This window comes from Rhea pennata, chromosome 4, assembly GCF_028389875.1.
Source record: "Rhea pennata isolate bPtePen1 chromosome 4, bPtePen1.pri, whole genome shotgun sequence".
In the NCBI taxonomy this organism is placed as follows: domain Eukaryota; kingdom Metazoa; phylum Chordata; class Aves; order Rheiformes; family Rheidae; genus Rhea; species Rhea pennata.
In genome coordinates, this window is record NC_084666.1 from 29,666,472 (window position 1) to 29,683,017 (window position 16,546).

The 16,546-nt window shown below is 39.8% G+C and overlaps 1 protein-coding gene across 1 annotated transcript in view; it reads right to left on the bottom strand.

Moving 5' to 3' along the window:
• Window positions 1-442: 442 nt before the first annotated feature.
• Window positions 443-16,546, bottom strand: part of KDR (kinase insert domain receptor) — a 33,891-nt gene continuing 17,787 nt past the window's right edge. The window contains exons 19-30 of the mRNA XM_062575565.1: window positions 16,231-16,344; window positions 14,923-15,011; window positions 12,891-13,047; window positions 11,332-11,432; window positions 9,853-9,975; window positions 9,609-9,720; window positions 9,096-9,195; window positions 8,875-8,980; window positions 7,110-7,261; window positions 3,638-3,734; window positions 3,456-3,544; window positions 443-2,553 (exon numbers count right to left, since the gene is read on the bottom strand). Of these exons, the coding sequence (XP_062431549.1) occupies window positions 2,334-2,553; window positions 3,456-3,544; window positions 3,638-3,734; window positions 7,110-7,261; window positions 8,875-8,980; window positions 9,096-9,195; window positions 9,609-9,720; window positions 9,853-9,975; window positions 11,332-11,432; window positions 12,891-13,047; window positions 14,923-15,011; window positions 16,231-16,344 (1,460 nt within the window). The 3' untranslated portion in view covers window positions 443-2,333. The remainder of the gene's footprint in view (window positions 2,554-3,455; window positions 3,545-3,637; window positions 3,735-7,109; window positions 7,262-8,874; window positions 8,981-9,095; window positions 9,196-9,608; window positions 9,721-9,852; window positions 9,976-11,331; window positions 11,433-12,890; window positions 13,048-14,922; window positions 15,012-16,230; window positions 16,345-16,546) is intronic.

Genomic DNA, 16,546 nt, shown 5'->3' on the forward strand with positions numbered 1-16,546 from the left:
CAAATTACTTTTCTATCTAGCCTCCCAGCTGTTGCTTTCCTGGCTCTAAAATGCTTCAGGTTTAAGGAGGGGAATGGAGAAATATCTCAAGCTGGACACCCTACAGCCCTGCAGCTGGAGCGTTCATCCAGGGTGTAGAAGGTATCTGTCCAGTACTCAGCCTCAGGAGAGTTCAGCAGTGAGATCTCCTGCTTTGTGGAGAAGTGCTCTAACTACGCAGTAGCCTATAAAGGTCTCATTTCCAACTGTTCTAGACAGAAATTGAATTAAAATCTGAAGTTTGTGGCTTAGTTTCCATTGCATATTTTTTAGCATAAGTTGTTACTAAATCTTTGATTCCCGATATGTTTCTGATGGTCAGCCTTGCACTAAGAAAAAAGGAATATACAGTACAGAAGAGAAGATCAAAACATGCATTTTTAAGCACAGACTTAAAATAAAATGTTGCTGCACAAGTATTTCAGTATTTCAGCTCTAAGAACAGACACAGAAGCACAAATGGGAAAAGATGAACAAGGCTTTAGGGGAAACAGCTTCTACCCAGGCAAAAGCCACAATACAATTAGATCAACCTTTCTCTAACTCAAGATCACACACACTTTCAGAAGAGATTCAGTCTGTACAAATAATCTATTCCTCTATTTCTTCAAAAACAACAATTTTCAATCATCAAAAACAGCTGAAGTTTAGTTAGTATAGGTACCCACAGAAACATTTCTAGTCCTGCATGATGGTATAAAATACCATTCATTAGATGGTACTTGAAATATAGAGCAGATGAAAAGCTTCCCTGTTAACACAGGGAATTTAAGAAAATAAATGCAAGAAGAGCAAACAGATCTACTCATAGCCCCACCTTTAAATTTCCAAACCCTTTTAATAAAGTGAAAAGTTTTAGCTATTAAAAATTGTGACCTTTGTAATGCTACAGAACACAGATAAAATGTGAATAGTACAATATCCATTATATAATATATATATTTATATTTTAATATATTACATTTATTTCTACATAAAGAGGCTATAAATACTGTATATGCCTTATACTCATGGTTCCCAGCATTTGACATAGTAAGTACAAACAAAAAAAGACCCCAAACACTAAAAAAATACAAAAAAGAACTCAGTAGAAATAGCTTTACATTTTAAAATCTTGTAGTCTGCATTGTGTCTACCAACAGAGCTCTGGCACTACAAGAATACAGGTAAAAAGTTGTCCAATAATTAATCAAAATACCATCACTTGGAGAAGATGTGAGCTGCTATGAAACCAGTCACTGATACGCAAGACTGTACAGGCCAAAATCTCTGCTGGTGCAAAAAAAAAAAAATCGAGTTTGCAAGTAAAAGAATCTGATGGATGGTTAGGGGAGGGAGAATGAGATGCGAAGGTAGGTTACATTTAGGATATCTCATCGAACATGGATCCCTATAGTCCTAAAGTAAACTACATTGCCTTTCTACCTGTTTTATAGGCTGACCCAGTGGCAATTCCATGGTGAGAATTTTTTGCAGTCATTTCAGTCTAGCTCAGAAACAGGTATGTAACTGGCAGAGGCTAAGGGTGAAGAGGAGGAAAGGTTTGCTAACCCCCAAACCACCTTCGGAGAGGGGAAGCATGCCCTAGGCACATGTGTCCTATCATTTGGATCAGAGCTCAGCTTCCACCATATTAATCAACCTGACCGGGAAGTCTGCCTCAAGGTAATGCAGCTCATGAGGTCTTGTACAGCATTTTTTTTCCCTGTTAAGGACAGAGACCATCAGCCCCATCTATATTTAACCCAGTCTGTGTTAGTCACAAACCATCAGTGTGTGCCAGAGCCTTGAGCTGGAGGTTCCTTTTTTTGTTTGTGGAGGTGCAAGCAAGGGATAACGCTGAGAAACAAGAAGTCAGAACCATGTTGTTTCCTTCCTGGAGTCCAGCCACAAGAGGAAAAACAAAAAAGCAGGGCTGTATCTTTAGTTCCTACAACTAGAAACAGTAAGTTGAACACCATTCCGCTGCTTGTTTGGGCAGACACTCAGTGCCGCTATGTGTTTTACTGGGGTCCCAAAGGCCACCACATTGCCTCTGCCATCAGGACAACACAACACTCACAATCACAGCAGCGAGAGGGCTTTATGTCAGCTGCCAACGTCTCTTGAAGAAAGTGTCCCCATGGCCTATCACTGCGCAGTTTTGCTTCAAGATATTCCTGTATCCTCTTCACAAAAAATAAACATCTTTTCTTAATTTCATGAACGCAGTCTTTCTATACATAAAACCTGAACACCACGAGCCCAATCAATAAATGCACATCCTAGGGGAATCCACAGCTGCTCACTTTGCCCTAGAGTGGTGGGGAGGAGAGCGGAACAGCGTTGTCGTACGCAAGCGTTTGCGCGCGGCAGAGTGGGGGCAAACCCTCCTGGGCACACAAGAGTTCAGTCTCCTCACTGGAGTAGACGGTGGTGTCCATGTCATCTGAGTGGTACCCAGACTGGTAGCCGCTCGTCTGGTTGGAAGCTGCAGACATGACGGACTCATTACTCTTGCTAGGCACCAGTGTGCTGCAAAAAACAAAAACAGGTCTGAAATATTTCTCCTGAAGGGCAGGTAGGAGATCCCTGCAGACAGCCGTTTCCCACCACAGAAGAAGAAAAAAAGAAAAAGAAGAAGAAGAGTGAAATAGTACATTTCACAAAATTGCTTTAAGCTCTTCTAAACATGTGCCAGATCACAAGGAGAGACCTCTTCATTCACATTAGCTTCACTAATAAATATAAAGGTAATTTTATGACAGTATAGTCAGACACTATGGGAGGTAGACTGTGACCACAGATGAAACAGAAAACTTTGAGAGCCTTTATACCTTTCAGCTATGTTGCAATTGTAACTAAACTATACCTTTGTTGGCACTAAAGCTGTCCTGGAAAAAAATAATTCCTCTGAGAAGCTCTCTGAAAGTATACGTGAGATTCCAGCTACAGGAATGCTACTGTGTTTCCTGTGAACTGCACAATTAAAGCCTTGTACAATGCGCTGAAAATACACCCAGGTACATCCTGAAAACTCAAGAGTTAGCTTAAAAAAAAAAAAAAAGAAAAAAGAAAGAAAGAAATCTTGCAGACAAGCCATCACAAAACTGCCCAATTGTGTGGCACTGGCTCAGCACCTTCATGGGGTTGTTGGTGCTTTTGCAGCTAAGAAATACAAGCCCTTTCTGCAGTGCTGTCTGACACTCTCAACAGCTGCATTACCTCTCATCTCTGTGCACATGGAAGTCTTAGTATCAATCACAGAAAACCAGGCATACAATGCACTGTTTCTCATTGTGTGCTTTTGATGGTTTAATACGAAAAGGGGTTGTCTTTACAGAAAATTCACACAGTTATGAATCTTTTGAATTACTACAAAAAAGGTCATATTCAAAAAAGGTCACATACAATCCTATCTGCAGCCTGAGCCTTACCTAAAGGGTGTTTTCACTTGTTTATCCCTCTCTTCCAGTGTTTTCAGTTCTTCAGATGCAAGAACCATCCCACTGTCTGTCTGGTTTTCCTGTAAAGATATTAGAAATGCATTAAATACAAAGGGATAAAGAAGAAAAAGCTACATTAATTAAATGAAGAGACATACAAAGGACATCCTTACCTCCTGAACAACTTTTACAGTGGCTACTAATGGGACATCTTCAAAAGTTTTCACACTCACAGGTCGGCTTTTTCTTTTGCTACCTTGTCGGTACTGACTGAAAAGGAAAAAAAAAAAATGTTTTCTTTCCACTATCTGCGATTTGGCTGCTAATGGCACAATGATATCAGAATCCTTTTATCTCTCTATAGAGAAGTTAATCCTTTTGTCAAAACATATTATGCAAACCTCAAAATATCTACTTATTGAAAAGGATGAACTGCCTAGAAAATGGCATGTTTCTGACCTTCTGCTCCTGACAACCTTGATCTCAAACCAAATTCTAAGAAATGACTTTGAGAAAACAGCTCCTTTCCTTAGTAATGCTGGAGGGCTTCATTTCCTGCAAGCTTAGCTTAGAAGTACAATAAACAGATGAGCTTGAGGCACAGACATGTGTGGTTTTTTTTTTTTTTGGACTGCACTTCTGAGACCCCTGGCTGGACCTAGAACAACAACTGAAGACTCAGCAGTCTGCCTCCCTAAAGCCACAGGAGTCAGGAAGGGGAGCACTACATCTCTCTTGAAGGCTCTTCTCCAAAATAAGTCCTCTGGCCTAGATGATGTCTGTAACCCAATGAAAAAAAAAATAGTGGCCTTTGATGGAGATACTTATACAGCAAACACAGCAGTTACTCTCCACTTTCCCTCTGTCTAAGTGGTAATGTAATGAAATGGATGCTGTCTCTGGTCTGGCCAACATAAAATCAGAAAGGAAAGGCAACAGTACTGAGGTCTCATAAGAAAGGCCTGCTTGTACCTCATCCCTACCATCTCACTAGGTAGATAGGACCAATTCATCTTCCTAACAGCACTGGAACAGGTTGCCTAGAAAGGTTGTGGAATCTCCTTCTCTGGAGATACTCAAAACAAACCTGTCTAATTTGCTCTAGGTGACTCTGCTTGAGCAGTGAGGTTGGATTAGACGATCTACAGAGGTCCCTTCCAACCTTACCAATTCTGTGATTCTCTGATTCTAACAGCTAATGAAGAAAGAAGGTATTCCAGAAAGTTATGGACTTACACCCTCATACACCAAGCGAAGATGCGGTAGGGTATCCAGGCCTTTTCTAAGGGAGGTGATTAGGGCAGTCTGCATACAGTAGTGTGGTGCTCTGCTCAGGGCAATTTCTCTCTCAGCAGGGCCCTGTCATACTGTAGCACAAAGCTGAAGGCAATTCAGAGCACTATTCATCCCACTTCCCAGCTTTGAGTCTAACTATGCTGAGTCCTGCCCATCTCCAACAGACAATCATTTAATCTGGCAGGGATTTTACCAGTTCCCTTTGCGGCCTGCTCAGATGCTCAGTCACAACTTGGAATGTGTTTGAAATATAAAACCCAAGTCCTTCTTGTTGAAAATAAAACTTACCTTATTGCTGGGGTACTATGGGAATAATTGATCACTATCCTCTCTAGAGCAACCTTTTATACACTGAAAACTGTTATCATGTTCCCTCTCTATTTTCTCTTCTTAGACTAAGCAAAATAAGTTCTTTCAAGCTTTATGCACTGACCATGTCTTCCATTTCTGTTATTCTCTGATGGTATCCAATTTACTTCATAATTCATTTCCCACCCAATCCAGTCAGGATTCTATTCTTTCAAAGAAGGAAACTTAGATCGGTTTGACTTGATTTGCTCTTGACAAATTCATGTTGGTTGTTGTTGCTTTATTTTCCTGTAGGTATTTACCATTATTTTAGTCATTTATTCCAGGATAGTTCCCAGGAATCAAGTTAACCTTATTCCTAGATGACTCCTTTTTCTTTCTTTCTAAAGACAGGCACTATAATTACTCTTATTCAGATCTTTATCTCACCATCACCTGACAATCTTTCTCAATGACACTATTTCAAGGTTCAAAAGTTGCCTTAGCTAGTTCCTAAGCCAAACATGGCAAATGTTATGAGGGCCTACTCATTCAAATTTACCCCCGCAATCTAAATATTCTTTAATCATATTCCTCTCATGCTTACTTCTTTTCCTCCAGCTTTGAAGACCACATGAATCAGTCTCTCATCTTAGCTAAAGAGACATCACTGAACAAATTAACATTTTCCACTACACGTATGGCAAGATCTATGCCTGCAAAATAATTTTCAGCTCTAAGAACAGATGAAGTCCCAAAACATGTCTCATTGTCCCCACTTTGCCTCTTCTAGCATGGTTTCTGTATGGTTTCTCTCAAACTCCATCACACTATAAGACAATACAAAAGCTGCTCAAAGTCTATTTAAAAGTTTGATGAAGAGATTTAACTCCATAACAAGAAGTGTGGACTGGGAAAAGCCACATATGAGGTGTTAAAACTTTAAAATTACACGTGATCTTTTCAGTGTCATATCATACTTTTGCTTCTTTTAAATATTTGTATTTTGGATTGCCTCACTACTAAAACATGGGGCTGGGAGTTCAGCTCTAGCATCACAAGTTTACCTGAAACTCTAACTGTGCAGTGCCTAGCTAGTCCTTTTCAGGACCATATTAAAACATGATTCTAAACCACCTATAATCACAGAAATTTTGTCTTTGGTAGGTATAATACAAGCAGGGAGGAAGACTGCTCAGACAGCACTGTGGAAACCGTAAGATGGCTATCAGCAGAGTCCATCTCTGCCCTCATCTTTTGCATTTAAGTCTTTCTATCCTCCTCCTCCTTCTCAAATAGCAGCAAGCACCTCCAGACTCCCAGTATTTAAGCTGATTGAATTTACTTATAGGCAGTTCTGGATGAGAAAATCTCATTATATTCCACATTCCTGTGGAAAGAAACCTCCACATAGGCCCCCATGTGCAAGGTCCTCGCAAGTTCCAGAGCCTCGTCTTAACATAAACCCTGCTGGGCATTACTGCAAACTCCTTACCAGGGGCAGTCATCTCTGCTACGATACCCAATAGCATTTGCCACTACTAGAAGCCCATCAGCAGCCCACCAGAAGGCAAGCAATATACAAAAAATGGTAGCAACACTATTTACTTTGCATTCTCCTTGGCTATTGTTTCATGACCTGTTTACCGATGATTTTTCTGTTTTAGGAACAGAAATGCCAGGGAGGCTACCTACAGGCAGATCTATTACCACTAGTATTCTAGGGAGTTGCAATATAAGAGTGTGAATATAGTTGGATTAGAAAAACTTTGTATTTGTTCTGTTTCTTAAAAAATAAATAACAGTACTCTTTTTTTTTTCCCGAATAAGAATACTAAATCTTAAAAGGACAGTGAAAAAAAAATCCAAAGATTATCTCTAACATCTGGGGAGGTAAGAAACTAGTTTTTGCCTATAGAAAGTCTAGATTCATTTTTATCCCTATGGACAAGGTTAAATATGGACCAGAGCAGCTGAACTCTCTTCCTTTCATTTTCCCTGCCCCCAACATGAACAAAAACCGCCAAGAGGCCCCAATAGGATGTCCACCATATAAAATACCTAATTCCTGCTGTGTTGTCATAATGGAATTTAGGATCACAGACTTCCTCTTCCTCCCTACAGGAAGCAGGTGAAGTTGGGAGAGAGAGACCCGAATCCTCTTCCATATTCAGTGATACTGACAAAGGAAGGACAACATAGTCTTTACCATCCTGCAAAATACAGTAAAAAATATAAAAATAAAATATGCTATAGAGATATACAAAAACAAACAGTTACACACACATACATGGAGAATGTATTAGTTCAACAGAACTACCTTGGTTATTTTAATAAACTATGAGCATTACATCTTTTGATATGCACATATGTCTTTGCATGAGCAGCTATACTAAAAGAGGGAAATTTAAAGAGCCACTGTCAAATAGTTTTATATATTAAACTATGATTTTTAAATGACATCCTGTAGTGTAATGCAGAATCAATGTTTTTCTTGATGTCTTTGAAATTAAAAGTGTAACCTTTAGTAATGTTTGAATCCCAATAACACAAAGAACATGAACCTGAAGGAAAATATAATCTTAAACTAAAAATGAGATTGAACTGGACTACAGCACATGAACTATAAAGACTAAGCTAAGCCTAAAATGTAAATGAAAAAAAGAATAAAACAGACAGCAAATGGGGAAGCTTTCTAAAAGTACTTTGGCATTTAACTGTATATGAATAACAATAATAATATTCTTAAAAATGTTTTTACACTCATTTAAATTTCCCTTTGAGGTATCAAGAGAAAAATGGATTATGTATTCTTTGGTAATACATTTACAGTCCCATAGAAAATCCTTTAGTTGATTTTATGAAACCTTAAAATTTTTTGCATTTCTCCCTTTTAGGGACGTACAGTCCATTATAGTTCATGGCAAGATGGTCTAAATCATTAGTAATCTAACCATATTGATTAGCTGAAATACGCACAAATTGTACCCTGACCATACACAAGATTCAAGAGGTTCTTTAGAGAAGCAAACAAACTATTCTTTCTCAGCTTTGGTCTGTACAGAAGATGTGATAATTGTAAAGAACCAGGAATTCCCTCACTACCAATAGGACGGATAGAGACAAGAAGTCTAAAGGGAGAGCATGAGGCAAAAATCAGCCTCAGTCTAAAGGGTTTGCATCCATTTCCCAGGCTTTGTCCACATTTGTGGTATATGAAGAGGGAGCCACAAGATGGAGAACGAGGAAGGAGGTCCATTTACTTTACCTGGAAGGCTCACTTACTACAGCACTCAACAATTATTAATACTGTGATACTCATGGAGCTGCTGATACGCAGAGAAATGTCTGTGCCCTAATTTTCCAGGAGAGTCATTAAGACATTATGGCCCATATCCTTACATAGGCTATGATACCTATCTTTTATAGTGGTAAAACCAATAGGAGTAACCTGTTGAAATGTCTTTGCAGTTAGACACACACATGGAAAATGGATACAGAGCAGGGAAGTGAACTTGTGCTGATAACTCACTAGCAACCCAGTTGTTCAAAGGTAAATAGCCAAAGCAGTGGTGTTACGGGAAACGTTTGCTGGCAGGCTGAGGTAGCTTTTGGTCACCACAACAGACCTGTGTGATCTTTTCTCTCTCAAGCCATTCTTTTCTGACAGTTGTCCCAACCACTGATAAGTGACAGGAGCAATAGAAAAACACAGGGTTCCACTAAGTCAGTAGTGGTCAATACTCAGCCACAGGATTTCACAGTGGCTAGAGAGTAGGCAGGGTTCAGCTGCTGGTTTTACCAAGCTCAGAACCGTTTCATGTACCTGACGGACATTGGCTTGCAGTAAATTTCCCAAGTGTTCCACTAGCTCAGAAAAAGTTGGTCTTTGTTTAGGATCTCCATGCCAGCAATCCAGCATTGTTTGGTACCTAGAACGATAAGCCCATTAAAATATTAGTATAAAGAAAAAAGAGCATATTGCTTATTCAAACATCTGCTATTATTGTGAGATATATTTGGACAGTTAGAAGAACAGCTTCTCACATTTCTGGTGTCGTATAGTCTGGTGCTCTCATTCTTGTTCCTTCTTTCAGTCTTCTGCAAAATTCCTCATCAATTTTCACTCCAGGGTATGGCGAAGCACCTAAAATGAGAGCAAGGGCAATTTTAATGCATTAGATATTTAAATTCTGGGTTTAATTTTCAAACAAATAACTCACTATGGCCTGAGTTAATACGGTAGTTCAGCATATGTGGATGTGCAAGCAATTTATTTTTATGATGGCAATGGCAATTGATTGAGTAAATGAGGCACATAATCACATACTGAAATTGTATGAAGATGCACTTCAAGTCCACATTCTTCTATTTGTACTTTGAGAAAATTTGAGTATTTTATTTTGATGGAGAAAATAAAGATAGAACAAAAAAGGTTTTCATGATTTTGAATTTTTGAAGAAGTAAAATGTTAAAGATGATCCAAGAACAATTCTACTATTTTCTTTAACAGACATTTAAACTTTAAGGTGGCTCAGCAATGAAATTGAAGTAACTCACCTAATGAAAATATTTCCCACAGCAGAACTCCAAAAGACCATACATCACTCTGAATAGTATATACTCTATCAAAAATGGTTTCTGGTGCCATCCACTTTAGGGGTAGTCTGGCCTGAAAGCATTAAAAATAAAGCCAATATATCACAGATTAGTAAAACACCAAGTTTTCACAAATGCACTTATGGTGAAAATGCAGTCATGACTTTTAACTGAATCTTTCTCAAGTACAGTGTCTGAAACTTACATCTCCTTTCCTGACGTAATCTGGGTCTTTGTAGATGTCTCGAGCCAAGCCAAAATCACAGATTTTGACCACGTTATTGTCTGACAAGAGGATATTACGAGCAGCCAGGTCCCTGTGGATGCACTGCAAAGAGAAGTAAACAACCTGATACACTGCCTGTTGTCACAACTCTGTCCACAGAGATGATCTCTTTCACATATGTGCTCTCCCATCCTCAAAGGTCAGATAATTCTTAAAATCTTCTAACCAAAAGAAACCTCAGCATCAACTGTTATAGATTGTAAGTGCTTTTTTGATGGTCACAACTGATTTGGCTCAGAAAGACTTGTATTCTCAAGTCCAAACATACATCTGTTTATCCACCATGCAGACAAGCTCTTTGAAGTTAGCTAATTAATTATCCTAAGAAGCTGACAAAAAACAGGTTCAGATCTGATTATCTTTAGGATCATGTAGGCTCACTCAAATCTGTAAGCTCTACTCTTCCTCTGAAAAAATACCACAGTGAATTCAATTTCAACACGAAGTAATCTTGCCTAGAGAAAGGAAAGTCCATATTGTTGCCTCTATAGTTGTTGGCTAAATTGTCGTTCTAAAAGACTTAAAACTCAAGCTTCGATAGCTTGAGGTAAAAAAGTCAGACTCTGTAAGAGGTTGCAGATCTGCTTCCAGTACGGACTAGGAATACAGATCCTGAAAAAATATACATATACATATATACACTAACCAGGATGTATAAAATGTAGATAAATGCAGAAAAGGCTCTGAAGTCTGCACTTTTATACCTAACAGGCATTCTAGAGCGTACTATACTCTCAGCTTCTATTTCGTTTTCCTAAGTATAAGTACTCTGTTTTTGGGGGATTTGTTTTTTGGTTTTGTGTTTTTCTTTTTTTGGGGGGGGAGGGGCGGGGGGTTGTGTTTTTTACAACTGCAGGCAATTGTCTCCCTCACTGGCATTTATATCCTTTGAAACGCACTTTATGCATTTAGGATCAAACCCCACAGGAGAATGCCAAAATGCAGCGCAGACGCTACCGACTGTCTGAGTATTATTTTTTTGGCAAAAGATTCTCCAAGGAGAGCTTCATGGTGTTTCAGAGGCAAGCATCATCTCCCCTTCCAATCCTACCACACAAGCTATAGGCAATTTCCTCAGAGCAAACTCTTTTTACTCTAGCTTAGCTCCACTACTACTTGACGTAAGTCACCTTCTCTCCTCCAACTGCAACTTTCAGATCATTCTTCTGAAAATCAGTGACCCATGAATCATATATAGATCACTAAAATTTGTGTTGGTAAATGCATGGCCTGTTTCACTCTGCAGTATTATGACTCAGGTATGTTTTAGGGCAAAAAGAAAACGCTGCAGATGATTGTTAGCCCGAAGATGAACATACTGTTTCCTTTCATAGACCTACAGCACTATTTCCTACAGTCAAATAAATAACATGCCATTCTTCCTGAGAATTTCCTTACTTTGCGTGAAGCCAAGAACTCCATTCCCCTCGCCACCTGGAAGCTATAACAGATGAGGTCCTCCATGGTCAAAGGGTTCTTGCAAAGGTCTTCAGGACCACCTGCAAAGAATCAGATGACAGTCAAACCTGCCCTCTGCCACTGATTTTGCTTAAATCTACTTCTTAGGTAGAAGCTAGTGCTAAACTTATGCCACAGGAAGCCAAGCCATTTTCTGGCCATATGAGACCCATTTCACATCAGACTAGCTCTGTGCAAAATAAACTTCAAGAACATGGGTTATATCCCACACCTCCTTGCTTATTTCCAAATGTCTCATCAGTGGAAAGAGTTGCAAAACACTCCCAAAAGAAAAACAACAAAAAACCCAGCTCACAAGTTCCTAAGACAGAAAGGCTTGCTTTCATTTTAACAGATGACTTTGGAGAACGATGAGAGGGAGGCCTCACCTAATCCTTACAGAGCAATAACAGGGAGAAAGACCTGAGTTTGGCAAAAAGCCCTGCTAATTTAGGGAAGAAGTCTAACCTCATCCTCTAGCAATGTAGAGGAAGAATATACTTGAGTTCCAACAGTTACCTAGGCATTTTGTTCCTGCTGAAATAAACAACAATGGGTCTCTGCTCAGCTCTTGATTTTAAGAAGAAATTTATCAACAGTTACAACACTGGTGGAAAAGACCTCATCTCAAGGCCTGCTTTAGGCCTGCTGACTACTTCTTGCATCATCCCAGCTCAGACAGTCACTGGTTACACCAGAACAGTCTGAAAAGGACAAAAATGATGTGAAAATGCATAATCAAGTGCATTGTAAACATCATCTATCAAGATCACATTGAAACAGCAAGATCATCCTCTTTCTTAATCTACTCATGTTTTTTCTTTACATTAAATTATTTTTAGAAGTCTGGACACAGACAGTTGAGCTATGGCCACCATCTTGGCCAGCCTGATTCTACTGCTTGCTGAAATCAGTTCTCTGTGAAACATTTTGGCTGCACTGAGCACTTATGACTACCACTTCCAAACCAGAACATGGCAAACACATCAGTGAAACCACTATAAAGAGTATGCATATCCAGGAGAGGCTTTAAATGAGAGTATGAATCAGGGTTCCTGTTTCTGACATACCATCTGCAGAGAAGGAAAGCAAATCAACTTCTCTGCTAATAAATAGTGAAGCATGTGGCATTTCATGATATTTAACTTCAGGGCAAACATTGAGGAAATACAGTTAGCATTCTGGTAAACCCTGGTACCTCCCTCTCTGCACTGCCTTCAGAGTGGCCATTGATTATTACTGAAGACACTGGAATGTTAAAAAGACTGGTCTTCAGAAGACACATATGTACACTCTTTCTAGATTGTAAATTATTTGGGATTGGGTCAAGGGATTTGGGATGCTAGACTACAGTGATCCACAAATCAGGAACTTTGGTCATCCAGGAAATACTCTGTGCACAGTCTCAAGGGAGCTTTGCAAATCACTCAGTTCCCTATGCCCTACATCAGACCCTGCCTATGAGAGCTGTTCCAAAACCAAGAGAAGATGTATCCTACCATCCTCCTCTTCCACATCACTCAGGGACCGCTCCTCCACAAACCCAGAGCTTGCTGAGCTCTGGCTGCTTGTGATGCTGTCCAACCGTTGTTTCAGGTCTGCGGAGATATCACCAACGTAGTTCTCTTTCCCCTGCCTAAACCTGGTACTTTTAGTCTAGAAAGGAAAAGGAGAGAGGAGGAGGGAAATCAAAAACAAAAAGCGTATCAGAAGCTTTTCCAAAAGAGGAGACGACATTCCAACTGCTCTGCAATAGGAGCATCACTGAAGGCACATCACAACGACAGCTTGTGGGCCACGGTGTCCAGGCTGCCTGCCGAAAGCCCAGAGCTGGTAGGGCAGGCAGCCCTGTACAGGTGCCTTTGTGCTGCTTAGCTCTAAGCTGGCCCCCGTCAGGTGCTGCCTTGCCCATCTGGGCTGGTGTAGTGACTGCACTAGCAGACCATGTGCAAGCCAGCACCAGCCTCCAGCTCGTTACCCCATGGGCTTGCTGGCTCTGGTGTCTATTGGCTCAAGCATTACACCCCACTTCCCACTGCCAGCATACTTTTGCCTGCTCCCCCATCCTTCAGCTGCCCCCAATGCAATGTTTCTGTGTTTAGGAAAAAGCCATGCTCACAAGCACCAGGCTGTCTGGCTCACACAGCCTGTGGCCTGTCTCTGGCTGGATTCCTGGTTCCCACAACTTGCTAAGCACATATGATGCTGATGAATCCCCTCTAATACTGCTGAATCTTTGTATACTACTATTGCATCCTCTTCTGTTGCAGAGACCATTCTGCTAAACCTTAACCTCGGCCAAACCCTGAACAGCTCTCAAAATCTGATTTATTTCCTTCTTCCCCTAAGCCACTGAATGTCTCTGGAGAGAATCCCAGGTCCAAAGACTTCCTCTACTCCATTTCCATTCTCTCCTGCTTCAATTTTGTTACTTCCCTCCCATGGCAAGCAGTGCTAGCTTTTTCCGTTACTGATTCCTACTCCCATTGCTTGTATAAGCAAGGGTCAACACCCTTCTGAAAGTTTGTCTCTTTCTGCACAGCCTCTCAGATATTTGTTTATCCTTTTTACTTCACAAAAGCAAGTTACCTTTGCCAATATAAAATAATAAACAATGGCTCCAAGGATAAAGAAAAATAACCCCCTGGAGAACTGATAAACATTTTCAAGAAGCTCTGATCTAAATACAGCAGCTGCAGGAAAACAGAAGCGTAAGCCTACCAACGCTGCAGTGCACAGCACAAGAGCCTCCCTCTGGGTTTTGGTGAAGAGGGTTAGGGCTCCTGATCATGATACTCATTACTGAGCACCCACAGCAGTGTTCTTCATCAGGCATGTGATTCTTAGAGGGAACGAATCTACCCAGTCCTTTCTGGAAATCAACCCCCCTCACACACGTATCAGAAAAAAGCCTGAAAATGCCAGCCTCCATCCCCCTTTAAAATCGGAATGTAAATATGGGATGTTGTGATGCAAATCTGCCCTTGTAAAGAACCTTCAAGATGTAAAGTTTAACAGATTCAATAGATATATTGGTTATACAAAAAGATTAACTGAACAAAGTACGTATAGGCTAGTTCGACTACGAGCCAAGTAAAAAGTGGAAAAGATAATGACATGGTGTTGAAAAATATCTATGGATATTTGATTTATATATACACTAAGTGGAGAATGCAGTTATTTAAGGTGGTCTGGAGCTTAACTGAGAAAGGAAAAAATTCAGGCTGATAATCAGAAAAAACTTCCTGACAGATACAGCCAAGTGTAGAATAATCTGCCAAGGGAAATAGTGGAAGCCCAGTTTCTTTGCACATTTTAAGCTAACAATAACAAAGTAGCTACAATGCAGGGGCCAGGGAAAGACTAGATGACCTCTGATGTCTTTGCCATCTCTCATTCTCATGAGAAGTACTAGATACTTTTATTAAGCATCCTCAAAAATTGCCACTACATTCTCCACTAGAAGTAGAAAAACTGTGTGAGGAAAAAAAATTGTAACAAACATTATACGATTAATCTTGACTCCAGTACCTTGTATGGAACAAATTCACCCCTCTTGCTTCGCAGGTAAGCTGACAAATTTCCGAACTTGCAATATTCCACAATCACCATGAGTGGCCCTATATAATACATGGAGCAATTACTTAGAAAGATTATTTATATCCCAACTTATTTTAAGCATGATTTGTGATTAGAAATACACACATTTTAAAAAGCATTCTACTGCTTTCTCAAAGGTTTAAAAATATTCATAATAAATAAATTAAAAAAAACTATTCAAAGCAGGAACATTACTCCTCTTCTGTTGTATAAGGAAGGAAAAGAAAGCGTGTGCTTTTCAAAAGCACGGGCCTAATTTTTTTTATGTTAATAAACATTAAAGTGTAAATATTGTGTGCTGATAATTGCCTAAGCTAATTGACACTGTAAGGTTGTAACACATACATTTGAATGAACTTCAGTGCAGTTAACCACTCAGCTGTAGTAAAATACACAGGTATATGATTATCCATGCATTTTTGTGCAGACAGTTAAGTTCTGAAAACTTAAAACAGGAATCTGTTTCAAATATAGACGCCTTAATATACAGCTCAAATGTGTTACTTCATGCTCAAATTGCTTCATATATGCATGCTAAATTGATGAATTTCCTCTCTATTTTCCAGATACTGGACATGTCTGTTTTATTATAGAATAAACAAGAAAAGAAATATTTATGGATTGAGTCTCCTTAAACAATTTTCACGGAACCTTACAAATTAAATTCTGATCTCAGAGTAAAGCCACAAATCAGCTTCCCTGAAAAATCATTGCAAAGTTATTTTGCACTGAATTTCTTCCAAATCAGCATGCATTGATGGTTTGTTAAACTAAATGTCTGTCCCAGATAATAAAGTAAAATAGGTTCATTCACCCAGAGATGGAATCCAGATTGCAATCTCCCCTCCTACACATCCACACACACCATCCAAAGCCAAGGAGAGGAGTCACAGCCTGCAGTTGCCCTGTAGCCGGTGACAAGACTTCTGAAATCTAGTACTGGATTCAGACTCCAACCCTGTATACATGAGGTGCCCACTATAAAAACTGATCTGAGGTACAGAAAGACAAAGTGATAGAACAACCCAGGGACAGAGCTAGATTTAGAACTCAGGGCTCTGGACCTCTTCCCCCTGTTGCTGAACCTGCTCACTTATCAGGAATCACCTTGGTGCCACCACTTAGAAAAGACAATTTCTTTCAACTCTTGATGATGAAACTCATTTCCTTGTGCTCCATAGGGTTTTCATTAGTACTTTTCTGCTCACTGAAAATGTGGAGGATAACCCCATTACTTACCTCCTGGTTTTGTACAAGCTCCAAGTAAATTGACAACGTTTAGATGATGGCCAATATGAATGAGAATCTTCAGCTCTGACATAAGTGCTCTGTGCTCACTGTGGGTTGCACCCTCTGTAAAGGTAACAACACAGGTAAGAAGAATCGCAGACAGAAAGGTTTGCCCTTCTCCAATTCCCCTTCATTTATTTTTTTCAGCCCATCTAATGAGAAGTTTTGTTGGAGGAGGTCTTGTCATCAGGGTAATATATCAGAACAGGGACACAGACAGTCCAGACTAGCAAGTATCTTTTTTTCTACAGATCTTCCAAGTAGT